The sequence below is a fragment of the Rhinopithecus bieti genome, unplaced genomic scaffold (genome assembly GCF_001698545.2).
Source record: "Rhinopithecus bieti isolate Rb0 unplaced genomic scaffold, ASM169854v2 scaffold_4655, whole genome shotgun sequence".
Taxonomy (NCBI): domain Eukaryota; kingdom Metazoa; phylum Chordata; class Mammalia; order Primates; family Cercopithecidae; genus Rhinopithecus; species Rhinopithecus bieti.
This window is the reverse complement of record NW_016804517.1, coordinates 290477-303365: the sequence shown is the minus strand read 5'-3', so window position 1 is coordinate 303365 and position 12889 is coordinate 290477. Positions and strand designations below refer to the sequence as shown.

General features: G+C 40.0%; 1 protein-coding gene across 1 annotated transcript in view; it reads left to right on the top strand.

Annotated features, from left to right (window-relative positions):
* PAPSS2 (3'-phosphoadenosine 5'-phosphosulfate synthase 2) overlaps window positions 1–12889 on the top strand; it is a 102890-nt gene that overhangs the window by 74263 nt on the left and 15738 nt on the right. The window contains 1 exon segment of the mRNA XM_017868864.1: window positions 5453–5658. Coding sequence (XP_017724353.1) covers window positions 5453–5658 — 206 coding nt within the window.

The window sequence follows — 12889 nt, the reverse complement described above, 5'->3', positions numbered from 1 at the left end:
GCATAGAAACAGTCCCAAACAACCATGAAGCAGATCTATATGGCTAACACAGAAGGCTGGAAAATTATTGAAAGCAAAAGAAAAATCATTCCATTGAACAATAAGCTATCTCTTGAACTTACTGTGGCTAAAGAACCACAATATTTTTTTTCAAAATAAGATATACCACAATAAAATAATCAAGGCAGTTCCCACCAGAGCCAAATGAAGCACATGAAGGAAAAGGCTGAAAGCTCAAGTCAAGGTTGAAAGCCATGGGTGATGTTTCAGCACAGTTCAGGTATTACGTCTTAGTAACAATTGGATACGTTTATGTATTAGAAAGGTTGATAAAGATGATAGGGAAACTACAGTAAATCTGTGTCTACACGTGTAGTGTTGTAGCGACAGGCTTGTAAGATCAGTTGGCATTATCACTTGGCAGAACTCCTTTCTATAAACATCCCACAGCTTCGCTTCCTTATTGAGACAACCTGCCAAGGAGTGTTATTTAGTCATTTCAGATTTTCACTCAAGGCCAAGATGAAGGTAGATTAGAGGCTACATTGGTCAGGAATCTAGTGGACAAGAGGAGGTGGCTGCAACAGTGAAACATCCCTTGGATTTCAAGGCAGAATACTTGATGGAAAAGGCAATGTTACAGACGTGTTGCAGGCAGCGCTAGGTTCTTTCAGCACCCTGCTCCATGTTTTGCTTTGCATTTTGCTTTATTTCGGCCAAGTCATTCTTTATCAGCAGAGGCAAATGTCATGGTCTTTCTTTCGGCAATGTTGTCAGTAAGCAATCCACAGAAAGCATGATTTCTAGTGAGAACAACAGCATTTCTGAAGGCGTTATTCTTTGTAAGCCTCTCTTCCTTTTCCTCAAATAGTCTATGCGGTGGATTTCATTATCTTCCATCAGCAACCTCCATTAACATAGTGCTTTATAGTTTGCCCCCTGCAGCAACCCACGGAGATAGATGTCATATATTAGCCCATTTTTCCAGTGAGGAAACTGAGTTTAGAAAAGTTGAATGACACACATAGTAAAAGGGAGAACTGCTGACTGAAATTAGCATTCTCTGCAAAGGACTTAGCTGCTGTAAATGCCCAAGAACATTGAAACAAAGAGTTATTTGAATGACAAACCATTACTTTCTGCACACGGTATCTAATTTGCGGTTTATGAAAGGTCTGAAAGTATATTGCAGGATTTTATGATAGACCAGATTTTTTTATTGCCAGCAGTTGCTGTCTATTTCCGGTGACATTCTTTAGGTTCTAGTAACCTTTGGAAAGTGTTTAAAAGGTGCAAAGTGATATGCCTGGAAAGTTTAGTTTCATAGCTACTAGGGGGAGTCTTATGCCCCGAAGGAATAGAACTCTAATCTTTAACTCTGTCAGAGGCCTTCTAAATGTTGCATTGAAAAGTTAGGTTTAAATGCCTTCATTAATCTAGGGCACATCCCCTCAAGTCCATAAATAACTGCATTTGTTTTCTCTGGAGTTAAAAAGTTTTCTTTATTCACCTTCCTTTCATTCTCTTCTGAATCTTGAACTTGAGAACTCTCACAAAATTGTCCCTAATTTTATTTTGCGTTATACGCTTAACCATGAGCCCTCATTTTCTTACCTGTGAGTATAATTGAGAGACTAGCATATTTGTGAGGGCATCATTGTAGGAGGAACACCGTTTTGTACATTTTTTTACATTATCTAGAATCATTGAGAAATGAGATGTTTTTAGAAAGCCAAATTTTATCCCTTTAAGCCGCAGACTGAAAACCAACTACACATTAACTATCTTATTTAGAAACATTTCAAAATAGTCTTACTGAAAAAAAAAAATTATTCACTCAAAAAAGAGAGAATATATTCAATATAAAAGAACTTTTAAAAATGACTCTGTCATTATTAGTTTTACCAGTTATTAAACTGGGCACTAAAGTAATGGTGTCCTGAAGATGCGGAGACCTGTGGGATTGTTGGCTCGCACGCTAAAGAACTCCCATAACTCTGTATTTTAGTTTCTGTGTTAGAACCTTGTATGGTCAGGGTTCTCCAGAGAAACAGAACCAACAGGATGTGTATCTGTCTGTCCATCTATAGATAGATATGCATCTCTCTATATATACATAGATATAAAAATATATTTAATATATTTAAATAAATTTATATATGCATGTACATATATTAATTTANAGAAATGAGATGTTTTTAGAAGCCAAATTTTATCCCTTTAAGCCGCAGACTGAAAACCAACTACACATTAACTATCTTATTTAGAAACATTTCAAAATAGTCTTACTGAAAAAAAAAAATTATTCACTCAAAAAAGAGAGAATATATTCAATATAAAAGAACTTTTAAAATGACTCTGTCATTATTAGTTTTACCAGTTATTAAACTGGGCACTAAAGTAATGGTGTCCTGAAGATGCGGAGACCTGTGGGATTGTTGGCTCGCACGCTAAAGAACTCCCATAACTCTGTATTTTAGTTTCTGTGTTAGAACCTTGTATGGTCAGGGTTCTCCAGAGAAACAGAACCAACAGGATGTGTATCTGTCTGTCCATCTATAGATAGATATGCATCTCTCTATATATACATAGATATAAAATATATTTAATATATTTAAATAAATTTATATATGCATGTACATATATTAATTTATACACATATACATTATTTTAATAAATTATTTATTATAGAACCTTTTCTCTCTATATATATACATCTCTATATATAACATAGATATTATTTCTGAATTATATATTTCTGATGTATAATATATCTGAATAGATAACAATATATCTATGTTATATATAGATATCTACATATTATATAGGTATATAATAAATCTCTTTTTCTCTCTCTCTATATATATACACACACACATATACACACACACACACATACAGAGATTTATTTTAAGGAATTGGTTCATGTGATTGTGGAATCTGGCAAGTCTGAAAACTGGGAGGCTGGAGACCCTGAGAAGACCTGTGGTTCAAGTCCACAGGCTGTCTGCTGGCATAATTCTCTCCTCTTCTGGGGAGATGAGTCTTTTTTTTTCTTTTTTTTTTTTTTGAGACGGAGTCTCTCTGTCCTCCAGGCTGGAGCGCAGTGGCACGATCTCGGCTCACTGCAAGCTCCGCCTCCCAGGTTCACACCATTCTCCTGCCTCAGCCTCCTGAGTAGCTGGGACCACAGGTCTCCGTCACCACACCCGGCTAATTTTTTGTATTTTTTTAGTAGAGACGGGGTTTCACCGTGGTCTCTATCTCCTGACCTTGTGATCCGCCCGCCTCGGCCTCCCAAAGTACTGGGATTACAGGCATGAGCCACTGCACCCGGCCGAGTCTTTTTTTATTTAATTAGGCCTTTGACTGATTGGATGAGGCCCACTCACATTCTGGAGGGTACTCTCTCTATGTGTATTTTTTCAGTAGTTTTCCTTTCTTTTCCTTTGCAGTCCAGCTGTCATTTGACATTTCTTGCTGCTGAAGATGTAGCTTCTCTGAATACCACATTCAATGCCTTCTAATTTGCTGTGCTGTATACTGAGAAATCAGAACACCTTGTTTATTTAAATTCCTCTTAAAGCAAGAGACTCAGCATAATGGTGAGAGGGGCTTAAACGCCAGAGAAAGCGCGTGTGCATTAATGACTTGATGTCATTTTTCACTCCTCTGTGTTTCTGGACAGATGATTCTCAACTGTGGTTGCACTAGCAAGACCTGTGATGCCCAGATAAGTGAGATTACCAGTCTCTTCAAAAATATTTAGGAAAGAGGGAACAGGAAGGGGAAAAAAAGGTGATTTTATGCTGAAACCACTATGAATAACATCAGGAGGACTGCTTGTTTGGGATACCATAGATTAGTGGGGTTTGTTTTGTTTTTTTGAAACAAGGTCTTGCTCTGTCACCCAGGCTGGAGTACAGTGGAATGATCAGGGCTCACTGCAGCCTCATACTCCTGGGCTCAAGTGAACCTCTTGCCTCAGCCTCCTGAGTAGCTGGGACTACAGGTGCATGCCAGCATGTCCAGCTAATTTTAAAAAACATATATATGTATATATATAGATATACATACATACATACACACACACATTTTTTTGGTAGAGATGAGGTCTTGCCATGTTACCCAGGTTGGTCACAAACTGTTGGCCTGAAGCCATCCTCCCATGTTGGCCTCCCAAAATGCTGGGATTATAGCTGTAAGCCACTGCACCTGGCTGAAAGTACATTTTTACAAGTGCATGAAATGGGTACAGAAAACAGAATGAATAAGATCTAGTATTTGATAGCACAACAGGATGACTATAGTGAATAATAATTTAACCGCTGGACATGGTGGCTCACACCTGTAATCCCAGCACTTTGGGAGGCCGAGGTGGGTGGATCATGAGGTCAAGAGATCGAGACCGTCCTGGTCAACATGGTGAAACCCCGTCTCTACTAAAATACAAAAATTAGCCGGGCGTGGTGGCACATGCTTGTAGTCCCAGCTACTTGGGAGGCTGAGGCAGGAGAATAGCTTGAACCCAGGAGGCAGAGGTTGCAGTGACCCAAGATTGTGCCACTGAACTCCAGCTTGGTGGCAGAGCAAGACTCTGTCTAAAAAATAAAAATTAAAAAAAAATTAGCTGTACATTTAAAAATAACTAAGAGGATAATTGGATTTTTGTAACACAAAGGATAAATGCTTGAGATAATGGGTACCTCATTTACCCTGATGTGATTATTATGCATTGTATTCCTGTATCAAAATATCTTATGCACCCCATGAACATATACACTATGTAACATGAAAGTTAAAAATTAAAGAAAAAGGTGAATGAGATATTACCCAGATTGTAGTTGATTAATATTAAAAAAGAGAAACATACAACTGTCACAAGTAACTTATTATACAAAAAAATGCATATTCTCATTCCCATAGATTAATATCAATCATCTGATTTTTTTCTTTCTTTTCAATTCAGTGTGTTGGTATGCAGATAGAGCCTAAACAGACAATGAAATAAAAGACTTGCTTAACGTTCTTATGAGGTTCATTTCCAAGAAAGACTAGAGAGTTTTGTTTTGGTTTGTTTTGTTAGCTTAATTTTATTTAATTGGGTTTTGGAAAACTTTAAACTCCCTACTGCATTGAGGTCAGGACTTAGATTTGAAAAGGGAACCCACAAAGAGGTGTGTCCAAAGTTAGATCAGTTTATGGAGGCCACCTCCATGATTTGAAACTCAACCCACTTTTCACATATGCTCCTTTTGCTTTGGGAAGCCCTTCAAGGACTTGTCATCATGAAATCTAGAGAAACTGGTGCAGCTAACTCAACTACTTGGATGTGGGTCTTAATGCTTCTTGAAGGAAATGTTTGGAAGGGGCATTGTGCACATTTGAGTCATGCTTCAAGGATGGTGCACCTTGTGTCTAGTTTTCATGCATCACATGGCTCTTTCCACAGATGGCGTGATCAACATGAGCATCCCCATTGTACTGCCCGTCTCTGCAGAGGATAAGACACGGCTGGAAGGTTGCAGCAAGTTTGTCCTGGCACATGGTGGGCGGAGGGTAGCTATCTTACGAGATGCTGAATTCTATGAACACAGAAAAGAGGAGCGCTGTTCCCGTGTTTGGGGGACAACATGTACAAAACACCCCCATATCAAAGTAAGTCACAAAACCTTTGAAAGGACTTTCTTGATCTATTTCAACTGAGAAGAAAATAACTTTTAATTCCTTTGCAAAGGACGTAGAAAAACTGGGATTAGGTGGAAGAATGTATTTCTAAGGTAGGGTTTGCAGGCTTTGCCTTGGGAGATGTTTTTAGAAAGGTGCAAAGAAATGTCTTTCTGTTTGAGGTCTGGTCTCAATGATCTCTTGAGTCCTCAGATTCTGCAGTGGCTGGCATCCTCAGCTAAATGGAACCAGATAAGTAATTTAGTCTGACAGCATGAGTAGAAGAACAAAATCATAGCTGTAGCTATGCACAAAGCCATAACTAGAGCTTGCAGCCCTGTCCATCTTGAAAATGCACAAGGAAAATAAATATCTTCAGAAAGAATGGGCCCAACCAAACACTGGAACAAGAACTCAGAGTTCATGCTCTGTGGCTAGTGAGGGAGTCAGTGATATTCTCCCAGTAAACACAAATCAGCACAGATAGTGGCCGAGTTTCCAGAGGAAAGATACCACATTTTTGTCACTGGATTTTTAAAATTTATTTTATTTATTTATTTATTTTTTGAGACAGAGTCTCGCTCTGTCGCCCAGGCTGGAGTGCGGTGGCGCAATCTCAGCTCACTACAAGCTCCTCCTTCTGGGTTATGCCATTCTCCTGCCTCAGCCTCCCGAGTAGCTGGGACTACAGGCGCCCGCCACCACGCCCGGCTAATTTTTTGTATTTTTAGTAGAGACGGGGTTTCACCATGTTAGTCAGGATGGTCTCAATCTCCTGACCTCATGATCCACCCGCCTCAGCCTCCCAAAGTGCTGGGATTACAGGCGTGACCACTGCGCCCGGTCCGTGGATATTTTTAAGGTTGAAAAAAATGTGTTCATATGATAGGATCAGGTAGGGTCTATCATGCCTAAAGGCAAGGTACACTAACTCCTCAGATTCCTTCACAGCTTCTAATTACTGTTGGTGATGGGGTGGTGTGGGGTTTTATGAAGTTGCTGGCTGTGGTTCATTTCCCGCAAAGAAAAACAAGTGAAATTGAATGCTAAAACCATCCCTCATCCAAGATAAGAGCAGTAAGGTGGAAATGAAAAAAGTCGTATACTACTAATTTGACTTCTCAAATCTCCCAGCATGTCCCTTTCAGCATGTTCACAGGAAGAGAGAGCACTGTCAGACCCAGGAGACTCTAAAAAGCCTGGTATTAGACAAGGCATGCCCTCCCTCTGGGCCTCAGTTTCTTTATTTATAAAAGGAGAGGCCAGGCTGGGCACAGTGGCTCAAACCTGTAATCCCAGTACTTTGGGAGGCTGAGGCCAGCACATCACCTGAGGTTGGGGGTTCGAGACCAGCCTGGTCAACATGGTGATACCCTTTCTCTACTAAAAACACAGAAATTAGCTGCACGTGGTGGCAAGTGCCCGTAATCCCAGCTACTTGGGAGGCTGAGGCACAAGAATTGCTTGAACCCAGGAGGCAGAGGTTGCAGTGAGCCAAGCTGCCACTGCACTCTAGCCTGGGTGACAGAGCGAGCAAGACTCAGTCTCAAACAAAAAAAAAAAAAGGGAGGCCAGACTCAAAATAACCGGAAGATCTCTTCCAGCCTCATGACCCTGTCAAAAGATAGGGCTTCTTTTGGCCTTCGTTTTTGTTACAAAATGTTCCAAGATAGGAAAGACCTTTTTAAGGTCCCTGTTTGTGGCCTCTGAAGGCCTTCTCTATCTGAACACAAAAGTCAATGGTAAGCAAAGCAGATTTTTCATTTATTTATTTATTTTTTAAAATTATTATTATTTTTTGAGATGGAGTCTTGCTCTGTCATAACCATATAGGTTTGGGATTTTATCTTTACTCAGTGACTGAAAGAATAGTAGCCTTTGGTTATGGTTATGTCAGCTCAGATATTTCTACCTTTTGGGTCTGATATTCGCATACATAGGACTAGCACTAAAAAAAACCTGAAGAGTTTCTTAAGTGATTACAGCGCATACCTCGTTTTACCACGCTTCACTTTATCGTGCTTCACAGATTTTGCTTTCCTTCCTTCCTTTCTTTCTTTTCTTTCTTTCTTTCTTTCTTTCTTTCTTTCTTTCTTTCTTTCTTTCTTTCTTTCTTTCTTTCTCTCTCTCTCTCTCTCTCTCTCTTTCTTTCTTTCTTTCTTTCTTTCTTTCTTTCTTTCTTTCTTTCTTCTTTCCTTTTCCTTTCTTTCTCTCTCTCTTTCTTTCTTTCTTTCTTTCTCTTTCTCTTTCTCTCTTTCTTTCTTTTTAACAAATTGAAGGTTTGTGTCAAACCTGCTCTGACTCTGTGAGTGCCATCTTCCCAGCAGCACGTGCTCATTTTGTATCTCTATGTCACATTTTGGTGATTCTTATGATATTTTAGATTTCTTCATTATTGTTATGACCTGTTCTGGTGATCTACGATTACTGGTCTTTGATGTTACTATTGTTATTGTTTTGGGGTACCACAAATTGCACCCATATGATGGCAAACTTAATTGATAAATGTTGTGTGTGTTCTGCCTTCTCCACTCACTGGCCATTCCCCTATCTTTCTCCCTCTCCTTGGGACTCCCTATTCCCTGAGATCCATCAATATTTGAATTAGGCCAATTAATAACCCTCCAGTGGCCTCTAAGTGTTCGAGTGAAAGGAAGACTCACACATCTCTCACTTTAAGTCAAAAGCTAGAAATGATTGAGCTTAGTGAGGAAGGCATGTAGAAAGTTGAAATAGGGCTCAGGCGTGGTGGCTCACACTTGTAATCCCAGCACTTTGGGAGGCCAAGGCTGGCAGATCACCTGAAGTTGGGAGTTCGAGACCAGCCTGACCAACATAGAGAAATCCCATCTCTACTAAAAATACAAAATTAGCTGGGCATGGTGGTGCACCCATGTAATTCCAGCTACTCAGGAGCTTGAGGCAGGCGAATTGCTTGAACCCAGGAGGCAGAGGTTGCCGTGGGCCGAGATAGTGCCATTGCACTCCAGCCTGGCAACAAGAGCGATACTCCATCTCAAAAAAAAAAAAAAAAAAAAGAAAGAAAGAAATTTGAAATAGGCCTCCTGGGCCAGTTAGCCAAGTTGTAAATGCAAAGGAAAAGTTATTGGAGAAAATTACACACAGTGAGCAAGCAAATGATAAGGAAACAAAGCAGCCTTATTACCAACGTAGGGGTCACGGGAAAACTTCCTCTTCGCCCCCTGAAGTTTTGCTGAAAAGGCAACCAACAAAAGGCAGATTAATAAGAAAAGGCATCCAGATTTATTAGTGCACACAGGGGGAAAATCACAGAGTGATTATTCCTTACCCCTGATGGGGTAGAGAAGCTTGTATACCATCCTGAGATTATAGAAAAAATGAGGGCTCAGAGGATGGCCAAAACCAGGTTATGGCAGTAAATTAGGTTGTGCTGGTAAGACAGGTTATGGGAGGGAGAGAAGAGAAGGCCTGGGTAGCAAAGATGGTCTTGTTATATAGATGACATGAAATTTTAAAGGTAAATGTTTCTTTCAGACCTTTAAATGTGTCAGAGTCTCGGTTAATGTTTCCTACACCGAGCAAGGGAAGGCCCTTAGAGAAAGCCTAGCTGTATCAATGTAGATTTTCTCTTCAAATGCAAATGTCCCCCACAAAAGGCAGATTTTAGCTATTTTGTATTTTCCAGCCCTTCTGAATAGCCGTCTTAAACTGTGTGAAGGAAATATATTTTGAGGTAAAGTATTTTGGTTTCCTTAACAGATATGGAGAAGGTTTGAGTGGTCTTGTCCAACTAGCTACAACATTCCCTTAAGCCAAAACACCTAATTCAGAGCAAAGCCCTAACTCTCTTCAGTTCTATGAAGGTTGAGAGAGGTGAGGAAGCTGCAGAAGAAAAGTTGGACGCTAGCAGAGGTTGGTTCAAGGAGTTTAAGGAAAAAATCCATCTCCATAACGTAAAAGTACAAGGTGAAGCAGCAAGTGCTGATGTAGGAGCTGCAGCAGGTTACCCAGAAGATCTAGCTAAGATCATTGATGAAGGTGGCTACACTAACAACAGATTTTCAGTGTAGAAGAAACAGCCTTCTATTGGAAGAAGATGCCACCTAGGATTTTCAGAGCTAGAGAAGAGAAGTCAATGCCTGGCTTCAAAGTTTCAAAGGACAGGCTAACTCTCCTGTTAGGAGCTAGTATAGCTGGTGACTTTAAGTTGAAGCCAGTGCTCACTGGCCATTCTGAAAATCCTAGGGTCCTTGAGGATTATGCTGAATTTACTCTTCCTGTGCTCTATAAATGGAAAAACAAAGCCTGGATGATAGCACATCTGTTTATAGCATGGTTTACTGAATATTTTAAGCCCACTATTGAGACCGACTGCTCAAAAAAAGGTTCATTTCAAAATACCACTGCTAATTGACAGTGCACCTAGTTACCCAAGAACTCTGAGGAAGATGTACAAGGAGATTAATTTGTTTTCATGCATAACACCATCCATTCTGCAGCCCACGGATCAAATAGTAATTTCAACTTTCAGGTTTTATTGTTTAAGAAATACATTTTGTAAGGGTATAGCTGCTCTAGATGGTGATTTCTCAGATGGATGTGGGCAAAGTAAACTGAAAAACTCCTGGAAGGGATTCACCTTTCTGGATGCCATTAAGAACATTTGCGATTCGTGGGAAGAGGTTAAACTATTGACGTTAATGGGAGTTTGAAAGAAGTTGATTTCATCCTTCATGGATGACTTTGAGGGGTTCAAGACTTCAGTGGAGAAAGTAACTGCAGATGTGGTGGAAATAGCAAGATAACTAGAATTAGAAGTGGAGCCTGAAGAAGTGACTGAATTGTTGCAATCTCATTATAGAACTTGAAAGGATGAGGAGTTGTTTCCTATGGATGAGCAAATAAATTGTTTTTTTGAGATGGAATCTACTCCTGGTGAAGATGCTTTTGAAATGGCAATAAAGTATTTAGAATATTATGTAAGCTTAGTTGATACAACAGTGGCAGCCTTTGAGAGGATTGACTCCAATTTCGAAGGAATTTCTACCATGGGTAAAATGCTATCAAGCAGCATCTCATGCTACAGAGAAATCTTTCATGAAATAAAGAGTCAATTGATCTGACAAACTTCATTGTTGTCTTATTTTAATAAATTGCCACAGCCACCTCAGAGTTCAGCAACCATCACTTTTATTTGTCAGCAGCCATTAACACAAGGTAAGATCCTCCACCAGGAGAATGATTACAACTCTCTGAAGGCTCAGAGGATCATTAATATTTTTAGCAAAAAGGTATTTTTAAATTAAGATAGGCTGGGCGTGGTGGTTCACCCTATAATCCCAACACTTTGGGAGGCCGATTGTTTTAGCCCAGGAGTTTGAGATCAGCCTTGGCAACATGGCGAAACCCTCTCCCTACTAAAAATACAAAAAACTAGCTGGGCATGGTGGTGCGCACCTGTAGTACCAGCTACTCAGGAGGCTGAGGTGGGAGGATCACCTGAGCCTGGGAAGTCAAGACTGCAGTGAGCTGTGATTGCATCAGTGCACCCCAACCTGGCTTATAGGAGTGAGACCCTTTCTCAAAAAAAAAAAAAAAAAAAGTTTAGATATATTACATTTTAAAGACATAATGCCATTGCACATTTAATAGACTATGGTATCGTGTAAACATAACTTTTAAAATGCACTGGGAAACCAAAAAATTTGTGTGACTTCCTTTATTACAATATCCCCTTTATTGCAGTAGTCTGGAACTGAACCTGCAGTGTCTCTCAGGTATGCCTGTATTTTTTTCATCATTCCTTACAATGTATGCTGGCAGATGGAACTCAGAATTTTAGAATTTCTTAGAAGCCAGGGAGAATGGTGGCATGACTTGTGGCTTTGACAATATTTTCAGTGACTCTGTACCTTTAGGTTATTAGAGGGACTCAATAAACATTCCCAGGGAGCTAATGGTGAGAAATGAGCTTTGAATAACCAGAGAGAGAAAGCCACTCACTCTGTAGACATTTTGTGCAAAAGTGAGAGAGATTGATGAAGATTGTTGAAGATTGTTGCATGTACCAAACACACAAGTTTTATTGGCAAAATAATTCTTTTCGTTGTGTCCTTTTTTTTTTTAGCACTCTGAAACCCACAAAACACTTTAACACAGGTTTTTAGAACCCCACAGCTTCCAAAAGTAATTACTTCCAAAAGTATAATCCTGGGCCTTATTCTATTTCCATGTGGCACTGGGAATGATATTTGCAAGGAAAATAGAGTCACTAAGAAATGGTCGGCCTTTATTACAGAGCTTATCACCAGCGTCATTCTTGACCTTCCATTCAAGGCATCCAACCCTCTGTTTGGCGTCACTAAATATAGAACCGTGTGCCATGCGCTCAGATGAAATTATCACGAGGAGCAGGTGAAACTAATGCTTGCTGGGGCTTTGTAAACTAATGTAAAACTAATGCTTGCTGGGGCTTTGTTGCCTTTCATCCATGGCTCCCAAATATTTGTCAAGTAGTAATTTTTTTTCACAGTGCTCTTGGTGAGGTAACTAAGAATCATCACTCCTGTTTTGCACTCTACATTTTCTTGTACAAACCAAGAGAACAGAATGTGACCTCTCAATGAAAGACATGAAGGAGAGTTTATAGCCTTTAGCTCCACAATGAAAACCGTATGGTTAGTTATATCAGCAGAATCACCTGAGGAGCTTTACAAATCAGCCATGACTGGATCCCATCCTCACAGATTTCTCATTTAATTGGCTTTGAGTCACATCTGATTATTGAGGGGTGGGTAGTTAAAGCTCCCCGTGATTCTAATGTGCTGTGAAGGTTGAAACTATTGAGTTAAATAATTGTTTGGAGCTATTTTCTTTATGGCCCCTCCTGCATATATCCTGCAAGTGCCTCAAACTCAACATGTTTAACCTCCCCCCAAGCCTGTTCCCCCTACTATGTCTCCTATCTTAGTGACAGCTTCACCACCCAGATGGTGGCCTGTGACCAAAACCTGGATGCCATTCTTGCTTCTCTCTTCTCCCCTTGGCCATTCAGTCACTAAGTGCTGCCAAATATAGCTTTCAGGTATTGCTTGAATTCGTTCACTCCTCTTCTATTCCATCTCGGGTCAGGACATTTCAATTCTTCCCTCTCTCTTTTCTTACTCCCCCCTAATCTCCCACTCTTTAGTTAGAGTGAATTATTCAACCTTTCTTTGGAAGCCCCTTTATTAAGATACGA